Here is a 26,160-nt window from a genome sequence, read left to right as displayed (position 1 = left end):
TAATTTTTAATGAGGGGTTGTCAAAACCATTTATTGAACAAAAGTACATCAATTACGACAATGTAAGCTATAACATATATTCGCAAGTTATCATTAATATTTTAATACGAGTATGGCATGTTGTTCTACCAAAATTATAATCTTTATTTCATAGGTTTCAGAAGTTGTATTTAAAGTTCATACGGAAAAGATACTGGATATTTACTTGGGCAACATCGTATACAATGTATTCGTTGTATAGAAGAGAAGTTTTTAAATTTGTATCAGTTTTTGGTTTACCAAGTGGTATCTCCACCCCATCCTCTCGTATAAGCGACTCTTTCGGATCAGGCATGGTGCGCCCACGACCTAAAACACTGTATTTGTTTGATGGTAATTTGGTAACGTATTTTGCAGAGGTGCATTCCATCATATCGCCAAGAGCTACTTCTGATAAAAGCATTAGACCTGTGGAATCTTGAGAATTAGTGCAACAGTAATTTGCAGATTTCGAGACCATATCTGCGAAGTATATTCCCTTTCCAAACATATAACCTGTGACGGGAGCCTCGGGTGGTGCAATTTTCAAGCCATGTGACAAAATACCAGCAAAATTTATAAGTCGAGATCCGTGCCAAAGAAGTTTCCGGTTTTCTTTGGTTTATAACGTCGCGATTCGCCCTGACGTGCTACTTTAAATATGTCAACGATTTCCAGCTCATACATTTTATGTGTTTCTCCGTGGGTGTTTCGGACGTAAGTTTCAAGTGTCTTGAATTCTTCACTATTTTTATCTAGAGGTTCAAGTTTTGCCTTTAGTTGCTCATAATGTTTATCCAGTGGATTTACGTCTTCTTCCTTACTTTCAGCTTGTAACATGCTAAAAGCACATTCAATTTCCAAAAGAGAATCAAGGACTTGGCGATGCTTCTCAACTTGCTCAATGGAATCCAAAATTGGGGGACTTTGAACCCCAAAACTATGTGGGATTAAAGTATAAAATCGATTAGTAGCATCAATAAAGTTGGCTTTACCCCCATTCTGCTGTATGAGCTCATAAATTTCAGTGAGCACACTGTATGCTGCTTTAATTTGCTTCTGACTTAGTTTGCCTAATGGCATTTTTTCCATATCCAAATCAAATAACATCATTGTTTTTTTCATAGTGTCAATGTCAAACAATAGTTTCATTAAACTTTGAACCGATGTGTCTAGTTTTGATGGAATTTTGAGTTTTTCCGTGTCATTAACTATCTTCTCGTCCTCATAATCGATTTCGATTGGGAACATTCGACCAGGAACCTGAAGAGTAAACAATGGTTTTGAACGTTAATATAAATAAATAAATGATTGCTTATTGGGCTGCATTTCAAAAGTAGTATGTACTTGTAATATTTAAACAACAGTCTGGTTGATAATCCTTATATCGGGTGATTTTTTAGCTGCATGAGAACTATCAATTTCAGTATCTATGGTATGACAACGGAGAATGGCAAACTGTGTTGCACTTCTGTTCAGTAAAGGTTGGCTAGTCATCATGAAGCGTTTAACGCCAGAACAATGCTCCCAAATCGTGAAAATTTATTAAAAAAAAGAAATATATATATATATATATATTCGGGAAGTTCATAGAGCACTGGAGGCATCATCGGTCTTTATTTCTTTCGAAATAAGGAAGGAGCTGCTTTTACGGTGAATGACGAGCGCTTCAATCGCTCAAGCCACGCTGACGAAATTTTTGTTCCCAAAAATCAATCAGCTAAACATCGACGACATTTGGTTTCAACAAGATGGCGCAACTTGCCATACAGCGCTCTTAACAATCGATTTATTGGACCGATCGAATGGAACATGCAACTCGTAGCCTCGGCGGACATATGCTGGATATTATATTCAAAAAATAAATATCATCTTTTATATACCCAAGTAGCTCTAAAGCGCCATTTTGAGATTATGATTAAGACATCTACAACCAGCAGATAACTACAGCCAACTAGAGTTGTTGATATAACGGAGAAGGGTAATGGGATTTAGATTGGAACACTGCCCCAGGCTGTCAACGAAAGGAACTCCCAGTGAGCTTAATCGTCTTAGCAGGGCATTTACAGAGAAAGCACTCAATATCCTCCTTCTCAGAAAGGTCCTCAAAGCTTCTGCAATGGGGATTAAATGGTAAACCTAGCTTTTCCGCGTGTGTGCCGATCATCCAATGACCGGTAGGCCCTAGGTAGGAGTTTGGAAATTAAATAGCGTTGGGACAACGGGTTTTATAAATAGCACACACAAAATAGAGCTCCTGATATTCGCTTTACTGAGAAATATGTTGTGCAATTCCCCTTTAATAATAAATATAGGGTGGAAGACCTCTGAAAAAAATTCAGTCGACCCCTTTTTCGCAAGCTCATCAGCAATTTCACTTCCTTCTATATTCCTATATTTTGGAACGCTGATCAAAGAAATGTTAACTGCACACCCAAGAGCTTTGATCTCCTCCTTACAGAAGTTGAACAGTTTTCATCAGCTTCATGGCGTCGTGCGAGCCTTGATCGCTGCTTGACTATCGGAAAACATTTTTAATATCTCCCTCCCTACGCGTTCCTTAAGCATTCTGCATGCCTGCAGAATAGCAAATACATTTATCTGAAAAACACTAGCAGTATTCGGCCGTTTTAAGGAAATTGATAAATCGGCTGATTTAGAGAAAAATTTAGCTCTGACTCCCGATTCCATCTTGGAGCCGTCAGTGTAGACAGAGGTACCAGACTTGGTAGAGATTTCCCCTCGTTGCCATCCTGCCTAACTGGAAAGACTGTCCCGGTACGACCCTCAAGTTCCAGTTTGCGGATAGAGATCTCTACGAAGTTCAGAGAAATACGGCTGGACCATTTAGATGAAATTCTTTCGTTCGTTTTGATGCGTCACTGGATAGTTTAGAGCAGGGACTTCCATCCGTTGAGCCCGCTAGGGGAACCAACTTTTGTGGTTTCACATGAACACACAAAATACAACGAAGTATCAATATAAGATTTTAGTCATACCCAACATATTCACTAAAATTGCATGCAGTGACGTTGGACATAGCTCGATTAGACTCGTCATCCCAGACGAATTTGTTGGCGAATTACTTTTAATCCCTATAGGGCGCGTCCCCAGGTGGTGGATAGGGGAACGCCTCCCAGATATGGAAGGTAGGAGAGTAGGTCTCCCGTGAACCACACAGGTCGAAGACGTAAACTTCGTTAAAAAAACTCCCTCAACCCAAGGTGTAACGCGACCCGTGCCTATTGGGTGCGTTTGGCAGCCGGGGGATAAAACTAGGCTGTCTTTTAACGGAGCCCTCCTGACACCAGGCCGCCTCAGGTTGTAACGGTGGCCTTACCATGGTATGGGGCGCTGCCATGGCGGACTGTTTATTTCCCCTAAATCCTCATTGGTCACCGCACATGGCGACATGTGCAGCCTTCTGGAAGGGCAGGTGACCATACGAAACAGAATGAACGAACAAAATAAACAAAAAAATTCGGATAAGGCTACAAAGAAGACGGACAAACGGACGGACACAGACCCAAAACGAACGGATAAACGGGCGCACCCATTGACACAACAGATTGACAAATGGACAACTCGGACCGACACCAACGAACTGAGGAAGTTGGGAACTTCCTCAGAGGACGAACTCTTGGCCTCCAGCCAAGAGACGGTTGATGGCAAAGCTGTGGGCCACAGCACGCCATCAACCTCTAATCAACCATCCACATCCGCTGATGCCAAGGGGCAAAAGCGCCAAAACGTTAAAAAAGGCCCGTCCAGCTTTACCAGAGGTCTCTGACTATTCTCGGAAGAATAAATAAAAATGAGGCTGAAGGTAAAACTCATCCAAAGGACGCGGCCGATAAGGCAAGGTGCCAAAAGGTGGTCGATGAGTACCTGGCGTTCCAGGCCACCCAGAAGGCAGTAGCCGTGAAACGCAATCGTTCGCAGGACGAAAGCGACAAACCAACAAAGAAGCACAAAGTGTCGGTTCACACTGCTTCAATACCAAAACCAACCAAGCGCTCATTTAATGAGGTGGCATGGGATCACCTGCAAATAGCGTTGGTTGATGAAATAACAAACCGCGGTAAACCTGCATCGGATAAGTGGTCCGAAATCGAGGCACGGCTGTCCCGCATTGTCGTCGATCATATCATGGCAAACCCGGAGGGTCCGCGGATACAGGGTGATCAAGTGCGACGATCAACTCTCCCTTAACTTCCTGCAAACAGTTGTGGGCAAGATCCAGAGCGACTGGGAAGGTTTGAGGCTCAAACTAATCCCGGCCAGCGAAATCCCTCGACGGCCGAGGGCTCGCATCTGGATCCAGCAACTTATTCCATACTTGCAGGCACACAACCGCACTGTTCCGATGGATGACTGGAGCATCATCAAAGCGGAGGCTCCGCAAAAGAACAGTGTGTCCTTCCTTCTCCAAATATCGGAGGAGAGTATCGAGCCACTGGGAAAAGTGGACAATAAACTTCGGTTCGGCGTCAGGAAAACGCAACTGAAGATATTCCGATCTGCAAATCCGGAGGATGAACAGGACAAGGTTGACGGCGCCAACGAGTTGCTCACAGACATGCAACTTGACGACGCCGCATCTACCAAAAACGATGGCGTTAATAAGCAGCACCCGGGAGTGCAGCTTGGCGACGCCGTCAAATTGTAAAGCGACAAGCAGCATGGGTCTCAAGGTTGTCCAAATAAACCTGCAGCACTCGCGGACTGCAACGGACAACCTAACCGTTCTCCTGGCGGAGGAGGACGTCGACATCGCTTTAACCCAGGAGCCCTGGGTGCGGAGCACCGAGGTGAAGGGGTTCACTGGGAACAACCACAACCTTTTCTACAAACGGACTGAAGGTAACCCCAGATCTTGTATTGTAGCTAAGAAACATTTGAACATATTTTTAATCCCATCATATTGTTCACAGGATGTGACGGCTGTGGAGGTAGAAGCCGCTGACGGTGTCGGCATCATACTGGCTTCCATCTACATGGCACATGATCGGCCAGCACCACCCGAGGAGGCTCGTCGGCTTGTGTGTGAAGCCAGAAACAAGAACCTGCTGCTCGGATGCGATGCCAACGCGAGGCATGCGTTGTGGGGAAGCTCCGAGACAAACGACCGAGTTGAGTCTTTATATAATTTTATTATTAATACTAACTTATCGGTATGTAACAGGGGTAACACTCCCACTTTCACCTTTCCTAGTACGGAGTACTTCAGAGGATGGAAGGAAGTGATTGATGTTACTCTACTGTCTGGAAATAGCTTAGTAAGGGTAGATAATTGGAGGGTATCCAATAAAAGGTCCTTTTCTGATCATAGTTGGATCCTCTACGATTTGGATCTTAAGGTAGATCCACCCCTACCGTATCGAAATCCTTTAAGAACCAACTGTAAGAGGTTCAAAAATGCAATAAACAAGAGGATAGGAGGGACTCCTATCCCTCAAATCACTCTCACGGAAAGCCTTGAGAGTAGGGTCATAACACTGGAAAAGGCATTTAGTAGGGCCTACAAAACGTCCTGCCCCATAAAATTTAGCAAAAAAACTCACCCTCCTTGGTGGAGTAGAGAGCTTTTAAAACTAAGGGAAAAATCTAGATCAACGTTTAATCTCAGCTACTCGACGGGAAATTGGGAATTGTATAGAGAAAGTCGGAGACAGTACAAGAAGGCAATCAGGGCCGCCAAAAAAGAGAGCTGGAGGGAATTTTGTTCGTCAATCGAATCCACTAGGGATTCCGCTAGGCTTAGCCGGGTTCTTTCCAAAGACCACTCTATGGCTTCTTGGGTCAAGAAACCTGATGGAACTTGGACTGCTACAGCAGAAGAATCGCTAGAGCTTCTGCTAAACACGCATTTTCCGGGATGCAGCGCTTACGAAAGTGAGAGGGGAAACATTGGGCGGAGCCAATATAATCCACAGCATCTTGCAAATGAAATTATTACCAAAGAAAAAGTTGCATGGGCAATCAAATCTTTCTCACCCTTTAAATCTCCGGGGCCAGATGGGATCATTCCAAAGATGTTATAGGAAACCTTGGACTGTATCCTACCATGGCTAGAGGAAATTTTTAAAGCGTGTTTAAACTTAGGCCAAATTCCAGACAGCTGGAAACTAGTCAAGGTCGTCTTCATATCAAAAGTAGGTAGAAGAGGACATGAATCAGCGAAAGACTTCAGGCCAATCAGTCTTTCGTCTTTCCTGTTAAAAGCTTTTGAAAGACTTTTGGATACGCACCTCAGAAGCTCTTTGGAGAGCTCTGGTATATCAACTGCACAACACGCATACCTTAAAGGCAAATCTACGGAGACGGCGCTTCACGAGGTTATCGGAACAATAGAGGGCTCTCTAGAGAGCAAACATTATACCATGGCGGCATTCTTGGATATCGAAGGCGCCTTTAACAATGTTAGCACAGATGCCATCCAACGGGCGTTAATAGACCTGGAGGTGGACAGTTGCATTAGTAACTGGGTCATCTCCATGCTAGAAACGAGGATCATCAAAGCTAATATGGGTAATATCAACATAATCAAGAAGGTCCACGGGGGCACTCCACAAGGGGGAGTATTATCTCCACTTCTTTGGCTATGTGTGATAAGCAAAATCTTAACAAAACTTGACGGAGGTGGGGTAAAAGTGGTGGCGTACGCTGATGATGTGGTGTTAATGGTGTCAGGACTGTGTCCAAATACGATCAGTGGGATCATCCAAAGGGCGTTAGGCGAGCTTAACTCTTGGGCCACAGGATGTGGGCTAAGTTTAAACCCGCGTAAAACAGAACTTATGATTTTTACCACCAGATACAAGGTACCAACTTTTACCCTACCAAATATCAGCGGACAAACTCTGGCTTTATCAACCAGTGCAAAGTACTTAGGGGTAATTTTGGACTCCAAACTTAGCTGGAAGTTAAACGTCGAAGAACGGGTAAGAAAAGCAGAAATTGCTTTATATGCCTGCAAACGTATGCTTGGAAGAAGTTGGGGTCTTCAACCTAAGCATACATTATGGCTGTATAAGGCGGTTATACGACCCATTTTATCGTATGGTTCGGTAGTTTGGTGGAAAGCTCTAGGGAGAGAGTACAATACCAAATTACTCGGCAGAATACAAAGATCAGCCTGTGCAATAACGGTCGGTGCAATCAGATCATGTCCTAGAGAGGCTCTCAATGCACTGACACACGTTATTCCAATAGACCTACATATAAAGAAGACGGCAACCATGAGTGCATTTAGGTTAAATGAAGCGGGTCGCTGGAAAAGAAAAACTTATGGTCACGCTAGTCTATTATTGCGACAAACTCAGTTAACCTCGGTGAGGACTAACTACATCGTCCCGACGGTAACGTTCAATAGGAATTTTGCCACACTCTTTCCATCTAAAAAATAATGGAATAAGGGATTCTCTCTAAACAACTTCGATACCACAGTCTATACAGATGGCAGTAAAATGGACTGTGGTGTTGGAGCTGGTATATATTCTCATAGACTTGGAATTAAAAAATCTGTGCGTCTCCCTAATACCAGCAGCGTCTTCCAAGCGGAAGTACTAGCAATTGGGGAAGTCTGTAGGTTACTAATCGCAGATTCCTCTTTTAAGGGCAATATCGCTGTTCTTTCGGATAGCCACGCCGCAATCCAGGCGCTGGACGCGACTATAACAATCTCTAAAGTGGTGGAGCAAAGTAGGAATAGCCTCACCAACTTGAGTGAAAACCATAGAGTAACCTTGATTTGGGTCCCGGGACACCGGAACATAGAAGGTAACGAAAAAGCTGATGAACTGGCAAGAGGGGGATCTGCCATGAATAGCGCTCTTGCAGTACCAGTATTCACTCCACTAGGTGCGGTCAAGAATGCAATTTCCCTAAAATACCTTCGAATTGCAGATTGTAGATGGAGAGACCAGACGAAATGCAAAATCAGCAGAACGTTATGGCTCACCTACAACCTCAAGCAATCGTTGACATTAATAAACATGAAACGACGGGACACCTGCAGACTTACGGCAGTCATAACTGGCTTCTGGTCTATCGGAGAACAAGCCGCCAAAACGGGCATCCCTCACAACACATACTGTCACATTTGTAAACAACCGGAGGAAAAGGAAACAATCTTCCATTTCCTCTGTGAATGCCCTGCCCTATGGAAGGACAGAATGTTAACCCTGGGCAAACCGCTGTTCGAGAGTCTCGAGCAACTGTCTGGCGTAGACGTCAACAACCTAATAAGGTTCCTAAACCGCACAGACTGGATATAGTCCTGCTGCAAATAACTGTTAAACAATTTGGTAACGAGGATGTGGCAACAAAATGGTGCGGAAGCGCTAGTTGGATTCTGGATGAATCACCACTCTAACCAACCAACCAACCAACTTTTAATTTTGTAATGTAGTTGTCGCTTATTGCTAATTCCTTCTTTGATATATTTTTTTTGTTATACAGGTGGCGTAATTTTTGAGGCCGGCGGGCCAATTAAAAGATCAAAAAAATCGACTTTTTTTTTTTCCTGAAATCAATAGCTTAGATATTCAAGAACATGAGACACAAATTTTCAGAGTTAAATTCCAAGTATTTGCAGAGCTACAGAGCCGAGCGTAGTGCGGCGTCGAGCAACCGTGCGCTTATTGTTGTAGTTTGAAGCGCGTTTTCTCGGCTTTTCATTTTCACGATTTTACCTAATTTATGTACACGATTGCAAAAAAACTAAACGAGCTATCCATTTCATTCACAATGCGTTATCTTCAGTATTGTTTTCTCTTCTATGTGAACTAAAAAAAACATCCAAAAACTTTTTTAAGCGACTTTTTTACCCAGTTGAAGAGTTTTTGTTTCCTTGAAAAACCACTTTTTTTTTCTACCTTCCCCAAAAATTCGAATTTTACGTGTTTCTCCCAATTTTCTTAGTTCACAATGAAGATAATTACATCAAAATTAATAATCTTTTTTTTTTTTTGTTTTCAGATGAAAATTGCAAGTTGTATCTTGTACAGAAGTTGGATACTTCAGTGGCAAGGCGCTCTGGGAATCTATTGATAACTCGGCTTACAATATATTGTTGGAGATTGTAAAAATTTTTTTTTTTTAGTTCAAATATATATTAAACTATCCCCAAAACTTCATTTGGCTAATTGTTTTTTTTCTCATCCTACAACGCTTCGCGAAAACTACTGAATTTAGGACATCTAATTGGCCCGCCGGCCTTAATTTTATTTCGAGCTTTAAACTTTTTACGTGCATGTAGAGTGCATTAGGTACTCATCCGCAAAACATATTGAACACGAATAGCTAATCAAAGCAAAATGTCAAAAGTTGCTGGATGTTTCAGAATGGCGCTACACCAGAAACTGGTTGCTAGAATATTCGATAGAGTATGGCTATTCAGTGTAAGTAAAGGGTTTTTCAATAAGGGCGGGTAGATGTTGAAATGGAATAAAATGGCGTTTGCTGTGTGGCACGTAGCGCCGTCCTGCTGGAACCACATGTCGTCTAGGGACATATGGTTCAATATGGGCCATAAGAAATTGGAAGGGCCACCACGTCTACCGAAAAATGGGCGCAATGCGCGCAACGTTTGCGTTAATGAGCACTCATTTTGATAATAAAGTTTTATCATTTGAACGTGCTGTTCAATCGTGTAACTTGCCATGATGATTTGGCATAGACAACTGAATAATAAATAAAAGATTTGACAGATGTCACCAAAACAAAATGGCTGCCACAGGGCGCCAAAATCGACCCGCGCCAATTGAAAAACGTTTGCGTTAATGAACACTCATTTTGATAATAAAGTTTTATCATTTGAACGTGCTGTTCAATCGTGTAACTTGCCATGATGATTTGGCATAGACAACTGAATAATAAATAAAAGATTTGACAGATGTCACCAAAACAGAATCATCTCCATCTTTTTCAAGCTAACTTTTGAATATCTGGCAGCGCTCTACTGCATTGTTTACATACGTACTTCTCTGTACATATTTTATAATCGTTTGTTTACATACGCGTTTGCTTGTTTACATTAATGGTGTTTTTATGCCATGGAAATTTATTGTTGATAGGTCAAGATGTTGTTGGTGGTGCTGTTATAGCATGGTGAAAATATTATTAAAGGGGTGCTCTTTAACATACCGTTATTCACTCTGAGTGAATTTGACAGAATCAACTGGTGGGCTTAGGTCACTTGGGATGTGTTTACAAAAAAACTGTGTTGGTGATATACGAAAAAAAAATCCACCAATGACACTTCGTTGCGTCTGAACATCGACTGATTGGACGAGTGTGTGAATACATGTGAAATGATCGTGCAGAATTCGGCTGCCGAATCTCACAAGCGACGAGGCAGCCGAAGTTCCCCTCACAATTTTGTTTTTCATCATAGTCATCATCCTTGCTGTTCTAGACGGTATTGTATTCCATTTTAAATATTATATAATACAACGATAGTAAAATTGGTTGCGTTTGGATTTGACACACTCTTTGTTGTTTTACCTACTACAACAAAACTGTCAAATCTCCTTGGTAAAGATGCTGTAACTCTCTCAATTTTGCTCTGATTGGCCCGAAACTTTGACATAAAACCTTTCATACTTTAAACCTGCTATAACTCGCTTAGTTTTGATCTGATTGGCTTGAAATTTCGGCACGTAGCCTGAAGTGTCAGCCTTTCTAAATATGCAAAAATCACGAAAATCGGTTGTGAAACAACAAAACGGTCAAATCTCATTTGTAAAGATGCTGTAACTCGCTCAATTTTGCTCTGATTAGCTTGAACGCACGAAATTGCAGAAGCGTCAGCCGTTCCAAATATGCAAAAAGCATGAAAATCGGTTGCAAAACAACAAAACTGTGAAATCTCCTTGGTAAAGATGCTGTAACTCCCTCAATTTTGCTCTGATTGTCCCGAAACTTTGACATAAACAAAGCTGCACTCCTTCAATTTTGCTCTGATTGGCCCGAAACTTTGACATAAAGCCTTTCAGTAAAAGTGCTATAACTCGCTCAATTTGGCTTGAAGTTTCGGCACGTAATTCCAGAAGCATTAGCCTTTCTTAATTTGCAAAAAGCATAAAAATCGGTTGCAAAACAACAAAATTGTCAAATCTCCTCGGTAAGGATGCAGTAACTCCCTCAACTTTGCTCCGATTGGTCCGAAACTTTGACATAAAACCTTTATAGTCACGTAAGAATCGAGATCCGACACGAACGTTCGCTTCGCAATAGAAAATGTTGGCGTCAACTCGATACGATATCTCATCAGACGAGAATAATACAACACACAACATAAATGCTAAGGATAATTTAGAGAAAATCCTAGTTAAGATAGACGTCCAATGTTTAAAAAGTATATGACAATTTTAAGAAGCATAATGTAAACTCGAAGCCTTAGATAAACCGAGAATATTTATACATAAAATCTTTAATTGAAATATAACACAAACTTAAACAGAAAATTTTAGCCACAACCAACAACAGCGTGCACTGTCAACAGTGTCGATTGTGAGAGTTAACCCTAGCCAAGTTAACAAATCTCTTGCCGGCATAAATAGAGTGCATTAGTGTGCTGACTCGACAATACTAACCTATTTCCGACACGCAGCATCTACCTTGGCTTTTTAGTACAAAATCAGGTTATTGGAATTACATCACGATACGGTCAAACCAATTTGTGTAGAATTCATTATAAATACATATTTACTCAATAGACGCAGTCCTGCTAAAAAATTTGTTTCTTTTTTAGATTAAGAGAAATGTAACTTATATAAAGCAATACCCTTTTTACATTTATAATAAACAACAAAGGAGTTTGTTTGAAACCAGTAAGAAAAGCGAACTACATAAGCAATTATCTGCAATAGATCGCAAGTACATAACTCCTTATTTACTATACCTACACTCCGCGTCACTTGAATCGCATATCTAAAAATTTTCTTTCTTCAATTTTAATATCGTGAGGACTAGAGACTTTCAAGGGGTTACAAGCTTTTTGAATCGTCCAACTGGGGTATATAGTTCAGTCAAATGGCTTGCTTAATCGCTTTGATAAGTCAAGATATCTGATCTATAAACTTTTCTAGCTTAACGTTCACAAACGTTTTCGAAGATGTTTAAATTTGGTGAATATGGTGTTCAATTCATTAGCGTTAGGTTTTAGCTCTATATATATTTCAATTTAAATTGCGATAGCCCTAAATTGGTCACCCTTTATAACAAGAAACTGGTTTTGTTTCTAAGGACTTTGTTGTTAATATTCTGTGCACTTGCAATTTATGTGATAAAAAACAGTACCATAAAGTATTAAAAAAATGGCTGTGATATAAGGCTTAAGGTTAAGGATCAAGAATTAACGCAATAGTCATCATTCGGTCATCATTCTCCAATCCAAAGACCCTGCTTCCTTCTTCCTCCTGTTCGGTTTTTGTTTTGCTTCAATAATATTTGTTTATGAAACAGTCAAAGGACTTTTCCAAAAGTGTAAATAATAAAAATTAGAAATAAGTTGTTTGCTAATAACGCAAGAACGGAAAATCCAGTACCTGTACAAAAAATAGAAAATATATAGATCAAAAGATTAGCAGGCATGAGAGGATAAAGAGCGGTTCATTCATATCGCTAAGCTGGTTTTTCAATATTTGGTTCGAAAATGATGGACATATATAAACTTACTGATGACAGCAGAGGAAATATATAATAAATAAATAATACAATAACAACAACAATCCAAGATACTAAGAACAATATCACGCCGTGGGCCTGGACCTGAGTCTGGGTGCCAGCTGATCCCTACAAGCCGCAAGAAATTTCGAAACTTATCCAACTTGGCAACGAAGGACTATCCACAGATAGCTGGAGGATAGACCGAGTTGGCGAAGGCAAGGAAAAGCTGCGGTACGTTTGTTTTGTGGCCAATAGAGCTGCGCTCCTAGCTTTCGACGACTATGGTGGAGTAGTAAGTTACGGAACCATCAGAAAGTACTACGAGTGATCGTTAATGTCATCTCCCAGAGGATGTATCCGAAACCGCGTTGGGCACCTGTTCGACCCGAGCTCGGTGTACGCTTGCGTTGACTTGGTCTACAGCCTGTCTCTAAGGATGAGTTTTACAAATTAACCTGTATAACTCAAAGGCAGCATCCGCTGCTCAGCTGAACAGCAAAATTAACAAATAAATTAAGGAATGTTTCAAATATGCATAGAAAGCCACTTCGAAATTTCGTACATTTTAGTAGCGGTTCTGTAAGTTTGTTAGAAAGAGCGAAGTCTGTTCTGGTGTCGAAAAAATTTTGTATTGCTAGAAATTACCCTCAATGCTCTTTCCGGTTTATAACGCCACTTTCAATTATGCGCCAATTTGCGTTCAAAGAATAAATAACAAGTTTTCGTTTTTAAGTATAAAATAAATAAATAAAATGTAAAATGTTCCGCATATTTCTCATTGGATAGTAAAGTTTTCTGTGTTATTTTGTGAGCAATGTAACATCGTAAATTTTATGAATTTGTTTAAATATTTATGGTAAACATCCCCTCGTTGTCCAGCACGTTGACCTCGTTTTACTTCCAACTCGCTGTCCGATTTATCATCGGATGAATCTGAAAGGTATTTATACTCTGTACCCAGCTCCATTTGATACGTCAAATTCATCCGATGAATCTGATCCGCCAGTTTGAGACTCACCAGTTTGAAACAAATCCATTTTTCCAATGATAATGGGGTCATTCTTTCAAAACAAAAACCGTTTGCGACGCGTTTTATTTACAATAATATGAAAAAACGTGACCATCGCGTAAATTTGAAAATTTCCTCAAACATTTTCTTAAAAATAAATTTTTATATTTATCATTGAAAAAAAAAAGATATTACTCTATCAGATTCAGGGCAAAATAAAAACAAAAAAACTGGGTTAATAAATGGAACATCATATATAAAGTGGTGCAAAGTTGGATGATTAATTTTTTGCCACTTTATACTTGAGAGCAAGACATATTGAGCAGGTAGTATCAATAAAGCAGCTGTTTTGATTTTTTTCGTTTTAATTAGTCTCTAAATTGACAAATTCTGCTTAAGTTACTCTAAACTAACAATTTTCAGGGACAAAAACAAAACCATCATACAAATCTCTAGTTTTTGCTCTACTGCTACTACCTGTTCAATGTGCTTTGCTTGTGAGCAAAAAAAACGGCAATAAGTTTTCGCATTTCTCGCATTTGCGCTAGCTTTCTTCTTCAGTCTTGGTGTCTTTCTTTTACTCTGACGGGCTCATATTTACTATTAATCAAGATATATTAAGGAAAGAATGGCTTGATTTGATAAAAATTATCAATCTTAGCGCTAACTCCATGCTACATTCCTACAAATTACAAAATGACACAAAAAGAAAGATTCGCAAATTTTTTTATAAATTGTAATTTATGGGAAGGATTTGTCAATATGAAGTTAGCGATAGGGCTGTATGTCTTACTTGTTTTTAGTGTCGCTCTCCAAAAGCTGTAGTTTGTAGTAAGAATTTTTATTGCGTTGAATATCTGTTAAGCCGAGAACAACATTATATTTGTCCTTTTTATGCACATAAACATGGGCGATGTCTTGCAGCCCGCTTTCTGGGTCCACAGCCAATCCATCTTGGATTTTCAACGTCATTGATTTTGCGACTGATTTGGTATAAATACTTTTTGATTTATTTGTACTTGCGACCTCTGGCACAATACGCAAGTTGGGATCAGTGCCCCAATCACAAATAGTCGTACTGCTTATATAATTAATTACGTTTGAAGAGCTACTTTCTACCATATCCAAGTAATTTGTAGGTATCACATGAATACCAAGCTCTTTTGCTTTTTTCATTCGAGCTCCCATACGGTCTACCTCATCGCTTGTTGAAAATATTGCCGCAGTATGTTCAGTTATTTTTGTTGTAATTTCCCCACCTAGTTTACTCAAACGCACCTTTATTTTATTTTCGCCATTTTTCGGACCAATATAAGCAAACTTCACATTGTAAAGAGGTGGCCGTTCGCGTTTAACTTTAGGTCTGAAAGAATAAAAAAATACGTGTTCAAATCAATGATTACTTCTTAAATATCATGAGCAAAAAGTTTTAGTATACATAGGTAGAATCATATAAAACCCTTATGGTTTCACCACATTTTCTTCATATAACGAACGCACATTTCTTTACGGAGGAAATACGAAAAGTTTTCCTCGATATGTCTGGTATACCCTATGATCAGAAAGTACCGGGAATGTTTAATTTAAACGAACCGCGCACGTGGGAACCGGTCCATATTTTTTCTTATGTTGGTAGGACTGTAAGACACACATCTGCCACTTTTTAGCGCCATCGGATCGTCGGCCGGAAATGTGGGCATACAATTATTGAATTTTGCATGATGATAACGCTTCATCGCACAGAGCCCAAATTGTGCTGGATTATTTGACCAAACACCAAGTAAATACCATCGTGCAAGCACCGTATTCACCTGATATGGCCCCATGCGACTTCTTTTTGTTTCCCAAGTTGAAGTTACCACTTCATGGAGGGGGATTTCAGTTGATAGAGGAGATCAAAGACCCGAGCTGAAGGTCATCCCTTCGTCGGCCTACCAGAGGTTTATGAAGGACTGGGTTAAACGTTGGCACATGTGTGCTGCTTCAGACGGGTCATATTTTGAAGGAGATAAAATAAATTTGCCTGAAATTGAACTCTGTTTTGTTTTATTTAAACATTCCCGGTACTTTCAGATCATAGGGTATATTATATACCTCACACAGAATTTGGAGTGCGGAGGGAGTGGTTAGAAAGAGAGGAAGTGATGCTGCTCTAGTAAGCTCCGGGGATCTGTGAAGGCTTCAGTTGAGGTATTCAAATAAGACACCGGTACATTGTCCGGTCAGATGATGTCGAGCGAAATATTTTACATATAAAGAGCCATTATACCAGCTGCCCGGCAGGATATCACCACCATGTTGGTGCGCTTACCAGAAGTAAAAACCGATTGGTTCATTCATAAGTACGCAAGTTCGAAGCCTGCTATGGGCAAGATACACCAAATGACGAAACCGGTTGTCTCTCATATCGGTTGCCCCTCGTCAGAGAGATGCAAACCTCCAAGTGCATTTTTGCCATGAAAAAGCTCTTCATAAAAAATATCTGCCGTTCGGAGTTGGCTTAAAACTGTAGGTCCCTCCATTTGTGCCACATCAAGGCGCACACAAGAAAGAGGAAGAGGAGCTCGGCCAAACACGCAAAAAAGGTTTAAGCGCCAATTATATATATATATATATATATTAACATATTATATTAGGCTATGCAAACAAACGTTCTTCATAATGATAAACGACTACTGCAAAGTTAAAACGTTTTTTTAGCGGCCAACGGAAAAATTGTTTGTTCTAAAAATGTTACATTTTAAATTTCACTTTGACATTGAGTCCATAGGAAAACGACCACAAAATACTCAGTAGTGATAACAATAATAACCGGGATATGCTTTAAATAACTACTTTGTTTTTATTAAAAAATTAATAATACCCAACCGAAAGCTTTGGTTAGTACTTTTACTAATGAAATATAAGGCACCCGCTGAATCCATAGTATATGTAAAATTATGAGAACGAGCTTTATTTTATATGCATATAATTGTAAATAAATAATTTTTTTTTTTATCTAATTCTAAATAAATATTAATTATCAAATATTTATAATTATTAATAATTTGAGAAATATACTTACTCAGTTGACTCATCTTCAGTTTTTGCCTGCACACTTTTGGAAATAACTGCGATACTGGGGGGGATATATTTAACAATCCGACAACCCGTCTTGTTTTTGATTTTTTGTAAAAAGCTATATTTCTCCTTCAAATTTGTTGGTATTTTACAAGGCTTACGTTCTGGCTCTTTTATAAGATTTGAACATTTTGTCCACTCTGTTAATTGTCCATTACACAAATAGCCAGACTTGCTAAATAATAACTAGCATCCCTTGCACTGAGGACAAGGCAACAAAGCTCCAAACGCCAACATATCTGCTAGTTGATTCAAAAGTTTCTCCGAATCTCCGGTCGTTGGTTCTTGATTATTGTATTCTAACAAAGAATTAATGTCTTGCTTTTGCATTTGATCTGCTGCCATTTCACGAAGCTTAAATATATGTTTAGACTGTTTTTCTATTTCCTTATCGAGTTCTTCTTCCTCTTTAGAATTTTGCTCAATTTTGGCCTTCTTGGGCTCCAACCCAGCTTCGAGTTTAATAGCCCTATTTTAAATAAAGAAAAACCCATAACTTTTAATTCATTAATTATGTTTAGTTACATACGGTAAAAGCTTTAAGACATCAGATTGATCATCCTTTTTTAAGCTTTGAAATCCGGGAAGACAATCGCCCTTTTCAGACCAGCCAAGTTCGCTACGTAGCTGAGCAAAACATTCTACATGATGCCACAATGGTTGACCTCCATACTTCATTCCAACTTCCGTATCGTATACTGTTTTCCGAATGCGTACCTGGTCCTTTAAAATTTTTTGTTCGCATCCACGGCATGCGGCTCTGCCAGACTTAGCGTACTCGATACCAAAATCTTTCAGTGCAGAATTTTCCGTAGCTGATCGTTTTTTCCCCTTTTTAGAAGAGCTAACAACTGGTTCAGCCGAACTTTTATCTATAATTAAAAGTAACGATTTTTTTTTTAAATAGGATCCATCTTATGTCCATAAAAGAAAATATAAATACATATGTAATGGTTTATTTTTCATTAGAGCGAAACTTGAGTCGAGAACTACACCCAGGGTAACTCTCGAAGAATACAGTTTTGTGTTTTTATTCAAAAAAATATTATTTATTGTTGATATCGCCCCTCCCCTGAAACGCCGTTTTTTAGAAGAGGCGTGCGGTGATCACAGTAGCGTATGAGCAGCTCAACTGAAATTAAAAAAATGAAATGAATTTGTAGAAAAATTTTTTATAGTGAATCTGAATGGTTTATTCACGCAAAAAACTTTTTTCTCGATATGAAAACCGCTTTGCACCAAAAAAAAACAATTTTTGAGGGATTGAAAAATTAAAAAAAAAATTAATTCCAGCGAACTATGCACAAATTTATAAAAAGTGAACCGTTCAGATTCACGAGGTTGTAACTTCGAATAATTAAAAAAAGAGGTTGTCTGTAAAGTCGGTTTACTGACGATAGTTTAACGTGACAACGTCATAAGAAAATATTGATGGAATGGTTGGAATTTTCAACACAAAATTTTAATTTTATTTGTTTGATAGATATTTTGTATGGATATAGAGGAGGAGGTAAATGGAATTGCAATGGAATAGGTCGAGTTACATTTACACAAACGTGAAAAATGACGAAACATTTATCAAATTCATGAAAGATATCTTCAATTTCGATTGTGCATCAGACGTTAATAAGTCAACAACACTAAGAGGCACCATCATCGATTTGCCTTTTTCAAGACACTTTACACTCGAAACACTCCCTTTCATTTCCTAGTTCTTCTATCATCGTCCTATTGTCAACAGAGAAATGGTTCATTACCATGGACACAGGAAGAAGGCATATGCAAATACAAGTATGTGAATTTATATACAAATGCGCATATACATACATACATATATATGCTCACTCAAGTAGGACAGAGCCAGATGTCGAACGTTGCCGAACGCGGGGCCGATTGTGCTCTTTGTCGTTCGTTCCGCGCTCTCGCTTGCAGTTCAAGCACATTAGCTTACATTTGCTTGCCTACGGAATAGATTCGTATATTTGATATGTCCATATGACTTGTATGCATCTTTACATATGGATTTGTTCTTTTTGAAAATTGCGCGAAATTGTATATGTATATGCATGTTTATATACATATATTAGTATACAACATATCTTATAAGGTATGTGGTAAATATTACCATACATTTTTTCCTTCATATATAATAAAAAAAATAGTAATAATAACATTAAAACAACAGGTATTATTAACAAACTTGGTTTTATTTTAAATTCTTCAAGTAAATCAAATTAATAATAATCAATAAGAAGGCATATGCAAATACAAATACGTGAATTTATATATGTACATATGCGCATATACATACATATATACGCTCACTTAAGTAGGAGAGAGCAAGATGTCGAACGTTGCCGTCCGTTTGCTTTGTTTGCTTTGTCGTTCGTTCCGCGCTTTCGCTTGCAGTTCATTCAATGCAATGAGCAAGGTAACGACATATGAGCATGGTAACGACATATGAGCAAGGTAACACTAATGAGCAAGGTAACGACACATTTTTTCGTGCGTGCAGCCTGTTAAATCGAATTATATGACGTTATCACGTCAAAAAAGAGGTTGTCTGTAAAGTCGGTTTACTGACGATAGTTTAACGTGACAACGTCATAAGAAAATATTGATGGAATGGTTGCAATTTTCAAAACAAAATTTTAATTTTATTTGTTTGATAGATATTTTGTATGGATATAGAGGAGGAAGTAAATGGAATTGCAATGGAATAGGTCAAGTTACATTTACACAAACGTGAAAAATTACGAAACATTTATCAAATTCATGAAAGACATCTTCAATTTCGATTGTGTATCAGGCGTTAATAAGTCAACAACACTAAGAGGCAATGGCATCGAATTGCCTTTTTCAAGACACATTACACTCGAAACACCTCCTTTCATTTCCTACTTTTCCTATCATCGTCCTATTCTCAATAGAGAAATGGTTCATTACCAATGACACAGGCAGAAGGCATATGCAAATACAAGAATGTGAATTTATATACAAATGCGCATATACATACATATACATACACATATATGCTCAGATGTCGAACGTTGCCGAACGCGGGGCCGATTGTGCTCTTTGTCGTTCGTTCCGCGCTCTCGCTTGCAGTTCAAGCACATTAGCTTACATTTGCTTGCGTACGGAATAGATTCGTATATTTGATATGTCCATATGACTTGTATGCATCTTTACATATGGATTTGTTCTTTTTGAAAATTGCGCGAAATTGTATATGTATATGCATGTTTATATACATATATTAGTATACAACATATCTTATAAGGTATGTGGTAAATATTACCATACATTTTTTCCTTCATATATAATAAAAAAATTAGTAATAACATTAAAACAACAGGTATTATTAACAAACTTGGTTTTATTTTAAATTCTTCAAGTAAATCAAATTAATAATAATTAATAAGAAGGCATATGCAAATACAAATACGTGAATTTATATATGTACATATGCGCATATACATACATATATACGCTCACTTAAGTAGGAGAGAGCAAGATGTCGAACGTTGCCGTTCGTTTGCTTTGTTTGCTTTGTCGTTCGTTTCGCGCTTTCGCTTGCAGTTCATTCAATGCAATGAGCAAGGTAACGACATATGAGCAAGGTAACACTAATGAGCAAGGTAACGACACATTTTTTCGTGCGTGCAGCCAGTTAAATCGAATTATAATCGAATTATAATAATATCACGTCAAAAAGTTTATGCAAATCGATCAAATAGTTTTTGATAAATGATCACCGCGACAGTAATTTTCAAAAACCACGACTTCGAGATAATCGCGTCTAAAGATTTGCATGCACTTCATTTATGGATAAGTTCGCGCGCCTCCACGGTCTGTAACTTTCGTTCTAGTGCTCCGATCTTTATGATTTTTTGAATTTATATTTTTAAGATGATGTAACAGGTGGCGCAAAATTAATCAATTATGGAAAGATTTATAATATTTGCAAATATCGTAAGGGCACGTAAGGGTCAAAATAAAGATTTCCGTCATTCAAAATATTTTTTTGTTTTAGTAAAAAGTTGAATGGTTAATTTTGCGCCACCCTTTACTTTTAGAATATGTCATAAAAAATTTTAGATTTTTTAGTCCAACACAAGGTATATAACCCCTTAACAGTAATTATCTGGTAATTTAAAATATTTAAGAGGATAAGTGTTCTGAGATTTAATGTATGCCACATAAAAGCACTTTTTTATATTTAACGATAACTTTTTACTGTCACACCAACTAAAAAAATTATAAACTTAAATCATTTTATAAATACAGGACGTGAGAGGTACAGTATATTTTATTCTACGAACCATCCAAGATTATCGGCGAACAATAAAAAAACTACAATTTTTAAAACAAGTACCCATATCATTTATAAACAAGAAAAACGGTAAAGGGGCCAGGCTGCTACCCTGGGGGACGCTCGATATTGCGACAAAAGAATTAGAATTGCATTTTCGATTTCAACAAACAATAATCTGTTGGGAAAATATGATTATTTTAACCATGTTAGGAAAATGGCATTACACCCAATGCATCATAGTTTATGTAACAATATTGCATGTAAAACCTTGTCAAAGGCATATATAATAATTCGCTGAAAATTATCTTAAAAAGATGATAAATTGGTAACAGTGGAACGACCGGCACAAATCCATGTTGGTGCGGTTCAGCTATACTTTTAAATGCAAAAATTTACGATTTTTTCGAACAAAGAGTTTAAAAGGGCGCATAAGACTATGAGGTCGAAGTTCAAAACTCGAAAAAAATCTAAAAACAAAACAGTTTAAAAACAGCTCTGTAATTCGAGACTTAATTTTATTTCCTCCCAACTATTAATAAAGGGACCAGTAGAAAATGATTTAGGATGTGGCATAAAACATACATAGATTTTACTGTTTATGTATGTGTGTTTTATGTTTTATAAAAATAAGAGCAGAAACCATCAATATCACTTTTTAGGGACATAGCATTAGCAGCATCTGATTCAGAGAAAAATAAGAGATCCAAAATCTAAGTGGGATGGACAGTGGCGTCAATATCATTATCGCACGCAAAGTTCGATGTGAATAACTTAGCGAAGTGCTCGACAGTTTTTAGTAAACAACCGCACGTATAAAACAATCAAATCCCAAAGTTTAGATTCAAGCCTATTTATCTACTGATTATAAAGAAATTTGTCAAAGGCATTGACAGCGTTTATATATATTAGTTTGTGTTACTTGTTTCTTTCATGTTTCAACTTTTCAAAGCTGAGGTCTACCATGCCATTTACATAACCTACATGGAAGAGGAGACAAAGTGTTAGAAAATATATCTAGATGTTGAACATAAAAGTATCAAAGCTCTTACTGATATCATTTAATTTAAGAATATTATTCAAATTTATTATAAAATAGAAATAATAAATTCTTCAAAGCTCGCATCACGAAAATTTAAACAAGCACATTTATTATTCATCAATGGAAAGGCATCAATAAATTTATTTCAGTAAGCATTCTAAGTTTGTCCTCAGGAAGGGTAATGAGTTTCTAAAATCTCTTTTTAGTATGCTCTCCCAGTAAGGACTTCGAATAGTCCATAGTTTGGTGCCACCTTACGTTTCGTAGCCTTACCTCTTCACTTATAAGTGGAATGTTTTCCCATGGCAATTAAAGGATGCGGCTTCATGTCGGAACCGAAACGAGCGTTCGTTGAAAAGTTGCTGAAGCTACATGGAGACCGCAGAGCATCTGCCGCCACTTGAATAGTCCATGTCCTGGGATGATGAACGCTGTTTACTTAAGAACGTATTGTTAACTCAAGATTTCCATTGGTAACTGTCCGTAGCCGTTCATCAGATCCAGTATGCTGATCTATTTCGTGATGTATAGTTTCTTCAGTTAATCGTGCATTAAATTAGCGATAATCGATTCAAAGGCGTCTAGTACGATCGGAACACATTCGGTTACGAATGTAGCAATTACATAAAATTTTATAAATAAACAAAAATAAACCGAAACCCGTTTTCTTATACATGATTCAATAATTAAAGGTTAGCAAACTTGCGACATTAAAGTTTTGGCATTCCCTTACAAAAAGTTGCATTTAAGACTGCGACAGGATGTCTGTTGATGTCCCCACTTCAACATCTACACGACGAGGCCCATATGCTCCCTGTAAAGGAGCATAATAAACTGCTCAGCAGGCAGTTCCTGTTAGGGTTTTAACGCAGGTCCCACCCATGCAGATATCTGCTTGAGCCTTAGCCGCCTCCCAGGCACGTCAGGAGGCATCTCCTCAATTACGCGGACGAGATCCAGGACAAAACAGACCGACAACTACTGGATGGGACTGTGTACAAACAGATAATTAACGACATTCATCGGGAGACTCTTACCACTTCCTTAAGCTCCCGACCCCCGAATGCCGTCATCCGAGTACAACCACCACCCGTTACAGACGAAGAGCTTCAACTTTCCCGAGAGTCCCACGTAACTTTGACACAATTACGTTCTGAATACTGTAGCAGGTTAAACTCCTATCTATCCAGAATCGACCCCGACATACTAAACATATGTCCGAAATGTGAAGGCACCCCGCACGACACTAACCACCTTTTCACATGCCCGATCAAACCCAATCATCTAACACCCCTCTCTCTCTGGACTTAACCTGTCGAAACAGCAAGTTTCCTGTCCCTACCGTTAGATGAGCTAGACGAAGACGTCCGGTGATTTACACTACACTGACAGGCCAAAGTTACTGCTACAACACAACAACAACAACAACAGAGGAAGGGCCCACCATTGTAACTATAAAATGCCCAACTTGAGAACCCCAGGAAAAGCATAAAATACCGTCGTGCACTGCTTATTGTACGTTGAAGAGAAATGTCTAACGCAATTGTTAACCCAGCAAGCATTTAGTTAAGGTTTTATAATTTATAATATAAAGGGTTTTTCAATAAGGGCGGGTATGCATGCAGAATGTCAATCGTGGCGTTTGCTGTGTGGCACGTAGCGCCGTCCTGCTGGAACCACATGTCGTCTAGGTCCATATGGTTCAATATGGGCCATAAGAAATTGGAAGGGCCACCACGTCTACCGAAAAATGGGCGCAATGCGCGCAACGTTTGCGTTAATGAACACTCATTTTGAGTGTATGTAAGTATGGGGAATGTTTATGCTGCTACAACAACAACAACAACAACAACAACTCATTTTGATAATAAAGTTTTATCATTTGAGCGTGCTGTTCAATCATGTAACTTGCCATGATGATTTGGCATAAACAACTGAATAATAAACAAAATATTCGACAGATGTCACCAAAACAAAATGGCTGCCACAGGGCGCCAAAATCAACCCGCGCCAATTGAAAAACCCTTTATATGAAAATGTTGTTTTATCACGAAATTTATAAGTGTTTATAAACAAAAACAAAACCAAAAAAAAAAAACGCCACCGGCACAAATGTTTTTGTTGAAAATTTCAATATTTATGAAAATATTATTTTATCGAAAGCCAAGGGTTAATTTCACTCATTTTAAAAACCACAAAAGTTCTATCCAGGGTTTTTCCAGCGGTGCGTATTCTTAAGTTATACCCTAAAATATATGCATTTAGATAAGGTTTTATAATTCAAAATAATTTTTAATGCAGAATAGAGACTCAGAATAGCGTGAACCTTCGGCCCACGAACATGCTCAGTATCATAGCTCTCAATCAATAAAATCCTCCTTTCTGTTACCGCAGTATAATGGACTGATATTCCCTGCCGATTTCATAACGCTGTTTTATATTTTCTAAAAAAATTGGTATACAAAATTGTTCCCTTTTGGTTGACTGGGGAGTTTCTTGCTAATGTTTTCTCATTATCATTCCTTTGACAGTGCGTCCCGCACATTTATTTTGCACGGTATTACAAACTTTTAGAAGGGCATTGGTAATAATAGAATTTTAATATAATACAGATTATTATTTAGCAAAAAAAGCTTTAAAATAAATATAAAGTGAATATTGTTCGTTTTCTGTGTTTGCATTTAAGTAAAAGGTGCATGTGGTACAGGGCATATTTTTAAACTTATGCAAAAATACGCATTTTTAGCTTTAAATATTCCTGTTAATTCTAAATGGTAATTTATAAAAGTGTTGTAAATCAAAAGGCTGATATATTGACTATATTTGTGAGTTACATTTTTAAATAGGGTTCTCGAACTTAAGCATTATAAGCAAACTTTTCGTGGTAGTATTGGAAAGCTAGCACCATTTATTTTGTACGACATTACAAACGTTTTAAACATTTTTAATGAGAGTTTTAAAAAAATATATAGTGCTATTTAGTAAAATAAGTTGCAAATCAATTGTTCCATCAATAAAAGAAAATGTATAAATTAATATTGTTATTTTTCGGTATTTGTATTCAAAAGTAAAATAAGTGTTTGTAATAGCGCCCATTGGCTTTAGTGTAATCCGTCATGAGCAATTTTACGCAAAATGTAATAATGTATTCAATGAAACTTGGTGAATATTGTATTTCAGTAAGAGGTACCTCAACCACTTTATAATTCCTCGCACTCCAACACTTCGAAGATAATAGCCTTACAGCATAAAGCAATAAGGCATTATTTGAAACTTGTGAAAAAAAAAAATATTTTTAACGTTAAATTACCACATTAATTCTTAGATAATTTATAACAAAAAATACCATAAATAAGAACGGTGATATATCGACTACATTTTTATGTAATTATTTTTTAATTAGATCCTCTCCCTTAAACAAACAAAGCAAAACTTTTGTGGCCAAAATGTAGAGCAAACTTTTTATCATGACAGAAAATCACAATTAGTTTCACAATTGTATGCAAATGCTTACCAACTTTCAACCTTAATCTCTTCTGATCTTCAAATCGAATGTTTTCAAAGTTTTCTATATCGCCTACAGATTGTGGTCGTTGCTTTTTGAAAAAACAATCCTCATGGAACCACATCGGTTGCTTTCCGTCATGAAACGCAGACTACAAAACAAAACATAAGTTAATTATTGTTTTGCTATCCTTCTACAGATTTCACAAACCTGAACGATGGCAGCAAGACGAAGCGATCCTTGAGGGATGCTAGTCTTACACATTTTGCAAGAGGCTCTGCCGCTTTTAGCATATTCAGTTTTATAAGGTAGTTCTAAATCCATCAGAATTATAAAGAATAAAAATTATTTCCAATTAATTATGCTTCACTCCAAATACTAAAACACAAAACCCGCTCAATAACAGATGCCGGGAATTTTCTATTTCGAAAAATAATCGTTTGAGTAGTGATGCAAATCGATTTAACTTAACAGCT

The 26,160-nt window shown here is 38.1% G+C and overlaps 1 protein-coding gene across 1 annotated transcript; it reads right to left on the bottom strand.

The window, feature by feature from the left end:
- On the bottom strand, positions 1 to 26,103 carry LOC128871632 (poly [ADP-ribose] polymerase-like). Its single transcript, XM_054113568.1, is given in 8 exon segments — positions 1 to 636; positions 639 to 1,281; positions 12,551 to 12,572; positions 14,496 to 15,065; positions 16,767 to 17,291; positions 17,352 to 17,694; positions 25,694 to 25,835; positions 25,895 to 26,103. Coding segments are annotated over 8 exon segments (2,838 nt in total). The 5' UTR covers positions 26,009 to 26,103; the 3' UTR covers positions 1 to 157.
- Between the last annotated feature and the right edge of the window lie 57 nt (positions 26,104 to 26,160).

Source organism: Anastrepha ludens, chromosome 2 (assembly GCF_028408465.1).
Source record: "Anastrepha ludens isolate Willacy chromosome 2, idAnaLude1.1, whole genome shotgun sequence".
NCBI lineage: Eukaryota > Metazoa > Arthropoda > Insecta > Diptera > Tephritidae > Anastrepha > Anastrepha ludens.
Note: the sequence above shows the minus strand (reverse complement) of the source record. Positions and strands in the feature narration are given on the sequence as shown.